General features: G+C 37.2%; 1 protein-coding gene across 2 annotated transcripts in view; it reads left to right on the forward strand.

Moving 5' to 3' along the window:
- Nucleotides 1-321: 321 nt before the first annotated feature.
- Nucleotides 322-12,818, forward strand: part of LOC121410498 (transcription factor E3-like) — a 63,377-nt gene continuing 50,880 nt past the window's right edge. The window contains exon 1 of one of the 2 annotated variants that reach the window (XM_041602635.1): nt 322-724. In XM_041602635.1, the coding sequence (XP_041458569.1) occupies nt 531-724 (194 nt within the window). In that variant the 5' untranslated portion in view covers nt 322-530. Of the gene's footprint in view, nt 725-11,833; nt 12,197-12,818 lie in introns of those variants that run through there. The other variant, XM_041602636.1, reaches the window with a different exon arrangement.

Consider the following 12,818-nt stretch of genomic DNA (forward strand, 5'->3'; position numbering starts at 1 on the left):
CATCACTTTAGATTATAATGAAAGAGTCTGGGAGAATGGTTCGATGTTTATCAGTGTGCATGGACATCATCTTCCATAAATAGAGTCTGATGCAAGAGACGGACGAGCCCCCAGCGTTGGACCAATTATAACTTCGCTTGTAAAACCACGTCAACTAACTAACCAATGACAGCATGCGTATTATCGCAAATGTTGGGCTCGTAAAGAGAGAGAGGGGCGTAATGTTTATGACCTTTGCGATCTCGTACGAACCTACGAACCCGCGCGCCAATACGCGTACGTACGTACGTCATGTAAACAAACAGATACCGTTTATCCCACATGTCGAAGTTATGTGTATTGACTATTGTCTATGCCTGGACTGTGCCTAGGCAATGATTGATACCTGAAATTAATTTATTTAGGTCGATTGAAATTCTATTGGTTATAATTTATCACCTACAAATATTGTGCTTAAAAACGTTAATCCCAGAGAAGTGGGATTCCGAATACCAAGTTTCATCACAACGTCGAGCAAGTTTGATAGACAGATGAGTGAATCAGGAGTTGATTTGGATTTCGATTTGGAAGCTGAGGCCCTTGTGGTGGCGGGGGTCAATGGCAGTGAGGGAGATCTAATGAAACCAGCTACAACAGAAACCAGCAACACAGATGAACTCGACAGAATATTGGCCTCGTTTGATTCATCAAATATCTACGAAATTAAGAGTCAGAGTGCTGCCAGGTAAATCGTTAGTCAGTGGTGCAATTACTGAACGTGAATTTGAGGGGATAGACTACTGACTAGGCCCCTACACAACTTTGATATGGTTTGATTTGATTAATGATGGTCTTAAAATTTGTAGAAGTGCAGAATACCCCACCACCTTAATGGGGCATACTTGCCGTATAGCCATGGCATGACATAGCCAGCCCATCAACTTTGTGGTGGGGTATTACATACATGTAAAGGTTACATAAGGTTCAGTTCTGGATGCAGGATCTTGTTCTACATGTTTAACTTCTTAAGCCAAATTTTCATGATTTTAGCTCTTTTGAAATGAAATTTTGAGATTATGACATAATATAAGAACAAATGACATGAATGATGTGTATTTCACCCCTTTTCCTCTCCTTTTGTCTCTTTTGGACAATGGTCTGTGGAACTTGTGTGACCAAAGCACAGGTTTTCAAAAACACTGTCAAATAATAACAGATTCACATTTTTCATATGCTTTCTGTTTATACACTTTACTCCCCTAACATTCAGAGCTCTTGGGATGTAGATCATGTTGTCGGTCTCTGTCAGAGCATCCATTTATGCATCATTGTATTCTTTGTAATAAAAAAGGATTATCTTCCTTAGCTTATTAATTGGACACCTAAGTTAATAAGATTAAATAGTAGGGTCTACATGTAGTACAAGACCCTACTATTAACTCTATTAACTTAGGTGTCCAATTTAAGGACACTAATGTGACTGTATTAATTATTATCACAGCGATTTACAGCAACTGATCAACAGAAAATCTTAGGTGATTCCTGTCTGTCTCAATTCTTCTGTTGATTTGAGTGGAGATTGGTCATATTTGACTATTGTCGCCATTGACTTTATCATGAAAATCCTAGCTTCTTCTGACATAAGAATGTTATATATATTGTCTCTTCTCAATATGAAAGAGAGAATAATTTCACAAGGCGAAAACTCTTGTCCCTAGACACTTGTACGTTGTTTGGGCTTGGTTAGTTACTACTCAGGATATATATTTTCCATACTAAAATACGCCTAAAAATATACATGTATAAACTTCTTACACATAATTTAAACAATAATACTAGTACATGTACATCACAGATAACTACTTACCAAAACGTTTTTGTTCGTGAGACGAAACGTACATGTAGTATAGCTTTCTGCATCCCTGGATCATTTTTTGTATCAATACTAAATTATTTGTCCTGGATGTGATTGTGATACATAATGTTGACATTATCTACCTCAGGACATCTATCACAGAAAATCTGTTTGATGAATCCCTATTCTTAATAGATCTTGGTTGAGGCCAATGACTCCAAAGGGGAGACGGTGGAGTAAAGTTTCTTGTCTTCCTACATGTACATGTAGATAGCACTGATGCTTGTAGTTCTTTCAGTGCTAAGTTTGTGTTATTCTATCTTTTTTGCCAAACTATCTTACAACTTTTTGAAATTAGTTGCATAATTTCTGATGATATAATTTAATTATGAATTTCTATTTAATTGAACAAAGCCTTTTTTGTGCAGGAGTCTGCCATTTCACTTCCTTTTATTCCACTCAACATATAGGCTCCACTCAACATATAGCCTATACCTTAACCTTTATATTTGAGTCTTGTAGTAATTTTTCTGTTATTATAGTTCATCTGTCTGTTTCTGTAAAAATAAAAGTGCACAGTACAAAAATAATCATGATTAATCTGCCCTTAATCTTTTTACTTGGTATATACAGTAATTATAAGGGACATAAAAAGCAGCTGAACTAATCCCCTTTTTAGGAAATTGGATCCATCAGTGTATATGGGGTTGTTGTGACCACTTTTATTGTAGTTGCCTTCAGTGTTTGATCAGTTTCTTTTTGAACCCAGTTTATGACAATATATAAGGATTGATAATATTTTTGAATGCCAAGGTATAAACATGGATGTACCAGTAAAATTTTAACCATGTATACATATCAGAGTGACAATCTGAATACATATATGGGGTTATGGATCAAAGGCAAAAAATCATAGATATGTACATGGATATATCTCATTCTTGATATAACTGAAGATCTGTTTTGATATACTACAAACTTGGTTCCTATGTGCATACAGTATATTGAAGGGATAACGATCCAAGCAGACTTTACGTTTCCAAGGTCAAATGTCATACTCATAGAGGTTATCTACATGACAATATCGCACAAATGAAGGTCCTGTTGAGGGATGGTTTCTGTGCATATTGAAGGGATAATGATCCAGGGCAGACTTTGGGGTTACAAATTCAAATGTTATAAAGTTGGAGGTGAAACTTAATTGATAAATACAACTCTTGAAATGAATAATGTCTGCTCTTGACCATCTGAATGTTTGTCAAATATATGACTGACATAGCAACACATATTGATTGCAAACTAGATTTAAGATTTGTTGTCGGTTGACCTAATATTCAAATTTCATAGTACTTTTAGACTTACTTGTAGTCTATAACAACCTGACCTTACTGACCTTTTTATTACATGTATTTTTTTAACAACCTGAAAGTTTGCCTGAGGCTTTCCAGTGAAACATTATTTTTAATGTTCCAAGTACTATTCATTTTTTCTAAGATATAACAGTCATTAAAAGTCTATGATACAGAAATTCCATGATTCCATGACATTTGAAATGTTCCTCATGGCATGGGCTTATACATGGCTGTTCAAACATTAAGCCTAATACCATGGTCACGTTTGCTCTACGGAAAGTCGATAACAGCCATTTTATTAATTCTTATTCAAACCACCTACATGTATATGTAGCTGGAACAAAGAATGTTAAAACAGCTGTTTTCGACTAGTTGAAGTTGAAAAACAAATAAAAAAAGAAAAAAATTGCGATACAAATTTGTTAAAAAGTACATTTGATCAGGATCCTACAAAAGAGTGTGAATAAAAAATTAGCTGTTTTGGGGCCGTATGATAGTTGATTAAAGCAAATGTTTTATTTCATGCATAAATTAGCATAGTTAATCAATTAAATGAAAAATGTTATTAAAAAAATTAACCTTACAGCCTTGTACTTTTATCGCACACTACATCTGTGCAAAATTTTGCGGTGCTCTCGCAATCAAAGGCCGAGATGTGGGGGAGGGGGTGGATCTACCCTCTCCTGGCTGTGAGAGGGGTCAAAATAACCCTGCTCTTTTAGCTTTTTAGGGTTAAGGTTTCACAATGTATAACTATGATTTCTCAGTTCTTCAAATCATATTGCACACGATAGGCCTGGATGCTGCTCTTGTGAATCAAGCAACATTTTGAATGGGTTTGCTACATGTATATATGGTTCTGCACATTCACAGGGATTACCTAGACCAGGGAAGTGGAAGTTAGATTTTGCAACATAAAAAGTCATTTGGCAAGCTAAGTTTTCAAGGTGATCCTGCTTTTTTTTACATTGCTTTGTGCAAAATATATTTGTTCATTTCGTTGTTTGCCCAGTATAATATAAGTATGATGTAGAATAAAACTAACTTGGGAAAACCATGGACCTAGTACATATGGGTCCAGGGGAAAACTGACATGCGTCACCTACATGTATTATGATTTTATTTTTCTTTACAATGCCAGTGCCTGTCTTTAAGTCAATGCACTTTATTATCTAGAACACTAGGAAAGGCAATGAACTAGGAGTCATCTCATAGGTTATATAGGTTCACATGTATGAAGTGAGTTTCACCTTGGTCATACATGTACATTGACCCTGCCCATTTCAGTTCTAAAATTCAGGACCATATTTTGTGTCCAGAACTGACTAATCAGACTAAAGTCCTGTGGTAAAAAATGAATAAGGTAAACATGTATTTCTTCCTGTAGAGTGGGGAAATGATTGAATTACAGAAACCTTTGTTGGATCTATTTTCTGCTCTTAGATGGCATCAAGATGACTACATGGTTAGTGACTTGAAAACTTAAAGTACATCAAGAGCAGCCAACTAGATTTTAGGTCCCAATAACTGAAGGGTCAAGAGTGTAGATACTGATGAGATTTCACAAATTGCCAACCTCTGCTATTGCAAGACTTCTAGGACCGTTGTAAATAAGTACCACTGAAAAGCATTCATCATTGAGACATGTATATTTGTTTTCTCAAGTCAATCGTCATAGCCAAGTTTTCCATTGTACATATCCTCAGTGATTTTACGAACTGGCTCAAACCTCGGCTGGTCTCCAAAACATGATTTCGAGATAATCGTGTTCAATGTTTGAATGTTTTTCAGACCCTCATAAGTCATAAGTGATGACTTCATGATATGAAAGAAACCAGATCAATTATTTATACCAATTTAAAGCATACATTCTATTCTTTTATGATATGCAGAATTTTGTTAGCAATTCGTAATCTGTCAATATTTGGAAAGAAGTGCATGTACAGATGTACGCATTTTAGAAGCTGTTTATTTTTCCCCCAAAAAGGGGGTTTGAGCCAGTTTGTAAAATCATGCGTACCGTGGGGCGTGGGCTCTGATGTTTAGCGTTACATACCACGGTTTGAGCCAGTTTTAAAAATTCATGCCATTCGCATGATTTTTTAGAGGCACAAACCCTGGGCAAAGCACGTACGCGCAGCATATAGGTTGGGTCTTTGACCTGAACACGCCCTTCCAGAGACTTTATATTACACAAAGTATGGTTTGAGCCAGTTCGTAAAATCAAAGGATGGGGTTGAGCCGGTTCGTACAAAATTGAATATGCTCTTATTAAAATAAGACAAATTTTTATCAAAAATTTGGCAAATTAATAGAATGGTTTACGGGCTTTCAGAATATGCAAAAAAATTAAAATTTGACCCAAAATATGATTTAAGCCAGTTCGTAAAATCACTGACGATATGGTTCTTAACCGCACATGTTCTGTAGGCTAGGGCCAACATAAAGCTTGCCAGTAATCTGTGAGTGTATTATGCTTCCATTGCAAAGAATTAACATTTTCAAATGCAGTGTTGCCATCCGTTAAGTTTTTAACTGCATTGTCCAGTTTTTTAAGTTATTATTTCCCCCAAAAAAATGAATGTTCAGATTTTGGGATTTTGTGAGTATGAATTTTGGTGCATACATTAGTGTGTCAATTATGAATATTATTTTTTTTATATCCAGTTATCCATTTCTGTATTCTGGTTGAGCAAATCATAACACACCCAGGTAGAGTAATTCTTGAGGCTGAATTTTCTCTCAAGGTATGCACCAGATTGCACAATTGTAAGTCCAAAAATGCAAAAGCTCCTTACCGGTCGATCTGATCCCTCAGGCTTGGTTGCTTTGCTCCCTTGTAATGGTTGTGGTTATGATAGCTGGCTCGCATCATGATTTTCATCGAGCAGGAAAGCGAGGTCAAATTGGACGTTCAATTTTTTCGATATTTGATTGCTGAGTGTTGTTATGGTCAACTATTCTTTTAGGGCTTCAACAACTTTCAAACTTTATTTGTGAGCTACTTGGCATAGCCATAGAATTTCTACTTTGGTAAGGATAAGAGTAAGGTAATATGAGTTGTAGGATAAAATCAAGACGTCGATTATGGTATTTGTTTGCAATATGCTACTGGCTCAGCTATCGTCTCGTCATCATATTAACTCATTTTCAGTTATTTTGATCATTTACATTACCATTCGTGGTCTTGTTTATACTTTCCCAGAAAAATAAACGTTTTGAAATGCACCTTTTTGTAAGTTCACAATTGGCATTCTGAAACCTGGGCGCAACCGTGGTTCGACTACATAAATAGTAAAACAAGTATGAAAATGCTGATTGTTCCTGAAAAGTGGAAGCATGATTATGAACACAAATCACATATGAAAATAATGGTTCTGGCCTGAAAAGTGGAAGCATGAACACAAATCACGTATGAAAATGCTGATTCTGGCCTGAAAAGTCGAAGCATGAACATGCCCTGTATCTTGGCAGACTTGGTGTACATGTACAGCACCTCCAGTAGATGGTGATTTGAACCCGGTAATACTATGTTTACATACGACTCGGCTCAAGTGTTGAGTTCTGAAGCAGGGTCGAACGCTGTGAAGAGGGCAACTGTGATTGCGTTTATTCTGAAACAAAAAAGGTGAATTCGTCACGGCCCGTGGATCACGAACGGAAATAGAATTGACATATACGGATTTGCCGTGTTTGACCTAGATCATGTGGATCACGAACGGAAATAGAATCGACATATATACGGATTTGCCGTGTTTGACCTAGATCATGCGGGTTCGACACGGCTTTCTGTTTACAAACGAAAAAATAGGCGAGTCTGATGGTTTCCGGGCTGAAACCTATGATTTTGGTGGATAAGAAATGCTGTGTTTGACACGGCTTGCATTTTATACACAGCATAAAATTGCTGTGCTGAGCATGGCTCGCGTGTCGAACCCCTAAGCCAGGCAGTCACTGTGTAAACGCAATTGTAAGTCATAGCGAAACCATTGATTGTTGTGTTTTCATTGAACCATTAATACTTGGGGGGGGGGCAGTCTAATATACATGTATTGCTGTACACATGCGTGACCCCCCCCAAAAAAAAACATGTTTAGAGGGGTGTTTATTTCAGTTTTGGCCGCTGGAGGCGCATGCACTCGATAAGGGATTGAAAAATACAGATATTCAAAAAAATTGTTGGTTTTGAAAGACTGGTCAACGGTCAATCGCGGGGTCAAACGTATTTAGGGTATTTTTTTCTGGGTATATTTTTTTTCAACGTTTTCTTTTTAACTAGCTAGACGTGTTTAGGTTATGTTTTTTCCTCATGAATATAGTTTCGTCTATTTCAACTTTGTAGACAAAACTTGTTTAAGGGTTCTGGCGGCAACCCTGGGGGGGTGGCATTCGACCCAAAAAACGGTGGGGCCTAGGAGCGGGCTAATTGTAAAAAGGAGGGTCCTCGGAACGGGCTTCGGAACTACAAATGTTTGTTAAAACGGGGGTCCTTGGAACGGATCGCCAGGGTGTGAGTGCGTATGCATCCTTATGGAATGGTCATGTGTGCATGATGCAGCTAGTGCGGCCTCCGCCGGGTGCGCTCGCGGAGAGCTGAAGCGATGGTAGGACAGCGCTCTGCAGCCGCTTTTCACCAAAATTGCAGCTCATTGCAGCAGATCAATGCGATCGGAACGGCGTAACGAAAAATATGCGAAGCTATGGAGCGGATTTCTTCCTTCTTTTTTCTTGTTAAGAAGAAAATGCTATGCCTTGGAGCGGCTTTCTTTGTTCTTCTCAATAAGACAAAAATGCTATGCCTTGGAACGGAAATTGAGTTCGAAAATGGGGGTCCCCTCCGCGGCACATACCCACTATGCATTATATACTGAGTGTCCCCCCCCCCGGCGGCAAATTGTTAGGGGCCAAAATGTGTAAATGATGCCAGCGAAAAACTTGTTTAGGGGGTTATTTTGCACACAGAGAAAAACTTGTTAAGGGGGTGTTTGGAAATAATTTGGTCACGCATGTGTACAACAATACATCTGACTGCCCCCCACCCCCTGCGCGGACGTCTTCAGAGTGTTTTTTATCATTTAAATATGTTTAATCTGAGGGCATGCTTTGCTTTATGTGTATCTGTAGTTTAATCTTTGTGCCTGTGCCATTGTGCTTTCAATACTGTTCATGATATTTAATGCTTAATATGTTTTCTCAAGGACCAAGAAAACATGGAGAACAATGGTAAGCATGGATGACCTTTGACCCAAGTTCTGTCATACATGTGCATGTAGCTTTACCCCGGCTTGTTGAAGAGCGGAAGAGGAAGTGTTGTTTCAGGAAATGAGTCCTGTTATTGTCTTGGAAATTTTTGCACACGTTTCATTTTAATACTTTCACTTTACTCCAGTAATATTTGAAGCATAATATTCAAATAGAATAACTTTCGTGGAAAAAAATCATGAAGGGAATGCCAGATGGTCTTTGGTAGTGATATTGTTACTGTCAAAGTTAGACAAATTACACTTTACAGCACAGTGTAGTATTGAACATCAACAAGGCTTCTGTTTTTCTAAGGTCGTGTTTATGCTTCCACTTTTCAGGCCAGAATCAGCGTTTCCAAACGTAGTTAGTCCAAAACACGGTTGTGTCCATGCTTACATTCATTTAAACGCTGTTTCAAAATGCCGATCGTAAACTCACAAAAAGGTGCGTTTGTAAACGTCGTTTGACCAGAATCAGGCTTTCTGGGGAAGTATAAACAGAACCACGATCCTAAACATGTTTAAATGACGTCACTGGTACATGCTTCCGGTGAGATGAAAATCCACGGGCAATACAGTCGTATTGCTCCATGCTTATCTCTACGTAATAACAACAATCGGAAAAAAAAAATTTCGAAAAAAAGGCGCGCCCAATTTGACCTCGCTTAACGATGCGAAGCCAGCTGGAGATCATGATTTGCTCTGAAAAGTTAAGCATAAACAGCACTCCTAGAACCACGTTTACGATCAGCGTTTTGAATCAATGTTTGAAATCGCTGATTCTGTCCTCGCAATGGAAGCATAAACACACCCTAAGTAGGCCTATTGTGCTGTACTGTGGTGGAGCCTACATGTACATGTATGTATATCACATTAACATTTGGATGGTTGAAAAAATATTTAATCTACATGGAGTTGAAAGTTGCAGTCAAGTGGTTTATTTCAGGTAAAGAGGGAATCCCCAGGTACATCAACTGTTTTCCTAATATTGTTCAGGGGATGCCCATACAAAGGCTACTAGTGCACTTTGAAATAAAGCCTATATGTCTGCCTAAAAGTGTCCAAAATCGTGTTTGTCACATTGTGGAGACTGGAGAAACACTCGCAGTTAAATTGGAAAAACTTTGTGAGCAAATAGGGCTAAATTAGTCTAGCAAAATGCCAGATAGGGATTAACATCCTCTTTATTACTGATGAACAAAGTCATATGCATGAAATCAATTTATCTTTAGCTGATATTATAGAATGGATGAGAAAATCCCTGCAATCTGATTGGTTGAGAGCTATGCAAGAATTTTTACTGGGCTGCATGAACGATATCCCGATAATAAAACCGATATCCACTGTAAACAAGGCCAAAAAGGTAATTGTGATGTCATCCCGCATGTACTGTTACGCTTGTTTTCGTCAAAATTTTGAATTTTTCGATCCAGGCAGAATGAATCAAGTAAAGGATGCAAAATGATCTGTAAGTACAAATACGGTACTGTAATTGTCATAGGGATGTAAACTGCCCGCATACTCGTCAATTGAGAAGTCCAGACATACGATCTAATGTTACTGCCATGCCCTGGGCTGGCTGTGCACAGCCAAATCTCCATTGCAGGCCCAGGCAGCCGCAAGCGCTGGCCCCCCGGCGCTGCCCGGGCATACACACACAGCTATTGGACTTCGGAGGCTGCCTCAAGATCTTGTCAATGCAAAGCTGTATCTGGCATTTTGGGTATAATAATCCCTTTGTGCCAACATATTATCCAGTTAAGCCCATATTTATGTTATCCAGGGTTATCAAAGTGTCTGCATTACATTTTGGAATTTTCATGCATGCGGTAAATAAATCATGCATGCGGTAAATAAATCATGCATCCGGTAAAAAAACATGCGTCTGGTAAATTTTTTCATGTGTCTGGTAAATTGAATTTACCGGACGCATGAAATTATCATGCATCCGGAAAATCATTTTTGTGGTTTATTCAATAAATTTTTTCCATTCTATAAAACAGATGATGCATTGGTTTCTTTCGTGGGTCAGTGGAACTGTGTGCACGCGGTAACTTTGGCATTACGGTCTAAACCAACTCAGCTGCGCCTCGTGGGTTAAACCATGCCAAAGTTACCTTGTGCACACAGTTCTTACTGACCCACTCTAACCCATACATCATTTGTATATCAATTTCTTTTATTTTTATTATCACTACACCATAATCATTTTTTTTAGCCTGATCAATATGATTGATATTTGACAATTTGACAATTTTTTTTAATAAAAAAAAGAATGTGTGGAGAGATTTGTTGCATACATGTAGGCTAAGTAATTCTGCTCATTTTGTGGGGGGGGGGGGGGTAATTCCATTTCCAAGTTGTTTCCACACCTTTTTATATCCCAATAATTTTTAGTACAAGCATCTGTTTCCAATGATGATGTTATACCTGTTTATTTCCAATTCGTCTAATGCCAATTTGTCCAATTACCAGTTGGTCCTCTAGCCATTTAGTCCATATACATGTACCATGTGGTCTAATTAAACTTAAGTATTGTGCAAAATGAATGAAAATGAGTATTAGACCAACTGGTTATTAGACAAAATGGTAATAGACGAACTGGTGATTAGACGAAGTGATGATTGGATCAAATGCTTATTGGACCAAATGGTTGTTAGACGAAATGTTGATGGATGGAATGGCTTTAGACTAAATGAAGGTAGACCATGTGGTGAGTGGACGAATTGGCAATTTACTGTTATACCATACTATACTGTATACACATGTAGGTCTTAGAGCAATTATCTCTCAGAATTAGTAGAGTGAAAATGTGTAAAACAAGTTTATTTTTATTTAAAAATGGTATATAAATCTCAAGGTCATTTAATATTGATGGTAATTATAACAGGGAAGCAGAGACATTATATGAAACCTAATCTACTGTATATCGGTTTAATATAAATATTCTTGATCATCTTGTAGTGTTTGTTAATTTTGTATTACTTGTACATGTATGGTTGAAAATTCTGGTTTATACTTTCTTTGAAAAAACAACAATTATCTGTTGAAATAAAGTTGAAATTGCAATCCTCTTGAAAAAGTTTGTATTTTTTTTCCTTTTCAAGTCCTTGGATATCTGGATCACATGACATTTTGAATTTTGACTTTGCATTTTCATTCTGGTCACTATCCAAGCTACTGTATCAGAACAACCATCCTGTTTACCAATTCTCACTTTCTCTTTCTTTTTATTTTTATCCATTACTTCATAAAATGATTTGCACATAAATTTTGCCTTTTCCCTCTCACTCTTTCCTTTGGCAAACACAAATATGAGTATCTATTTCCTTTGGTTTTTTACCACTACTGGTTTGAGTTCCATTCCTTACAGACACTTCCCTTGGGAGCTATCCACCTGATAAAGCCCACATCTTTCATCTTTTTTGTGGTGCAACTACATTCATCACTCGGCGGTTACTTGGTCTTGCCGAACTCGGACGTCATCTTGCGCTTTTCCTCCCAGAATATCCGTTCTTGTCTCTTTATCCTATTGCTTGCGTAGAAGTGAGCAATTGAGAAGTCTCTTTTATTTGTAGAAAGGGACGAGAAGTTGGATCTTGTAAATTGGTTGTTAGTAAGTGGAATAACCTGTTTGCTTTGATGATGCCGAGACCATTTGAAAGCATCTTATCATTTCTCTATGATGATAATGTTGATGCAACTTCGTTTGATGCATATCCTTGCCCATATCAACCAACAGAGTTAACAAATAGCAGGATTAACAGGTTGGTTTTAAATTCATTTAAATTCATTGTCGTTCTAAAGTGATCTGAATTTAATCAAGTATGATGATTGTACCATTATTACTGACACGTGTTGGATTATTTGATACTTATACTCTGATACATTCCTATTCACCCATGGTTTTGGAATACATTGAATGCTATTCTTGGTCAATCATATAGTACATCTTTTTCACTTGCATGACAAATGCAATCATCCAGGAAAAAGGATTACTTTAGCCATAAGGATTTTCCTGCAGGGGAACATGTTTATTTTAATTTATAATGTTATCTGTTTTGTTATAGAGCTCTGAATTTCATCTTCCCTGGTATTATCACTATAACATGCATTTTTTAGAACCTTTTCCCCTTGATATAAAATCAATATTGTTTTCTGCTGCATTAGGTAAGAAGATATATTTCTAGTATTTATATTGTTCTGGTTTGTTTCTCTTACAACTTGGGAGACTTGGCTGATTTTCTCATATAATAGACTTTGATAATGGAATAAAAATCTTTCTCAAGTTGTGCTCTCTCTCTTGATATTTTAATACTATAATAGACTGTGCTTTAAATCTGTTCAGACTGCCTATGATTGTGCAAAGTGAATAAGTTGTGTGATTCA

This window comes from Lytechinus variegatus, chromosome 3, assembly GCF_018143015.1.
Source record: "Lytechinus variegatus isolate NC3 chromosome 3, Lvar_3.0, whole genome shotgun sequence".
Taxonomy (NCBI): Eukaryota; Metazoa; Echinodermata; class Echinoidea; order Temnopleuroida; family Toxopneustidae; genus Lytechinus; species Lytechinus variegatus.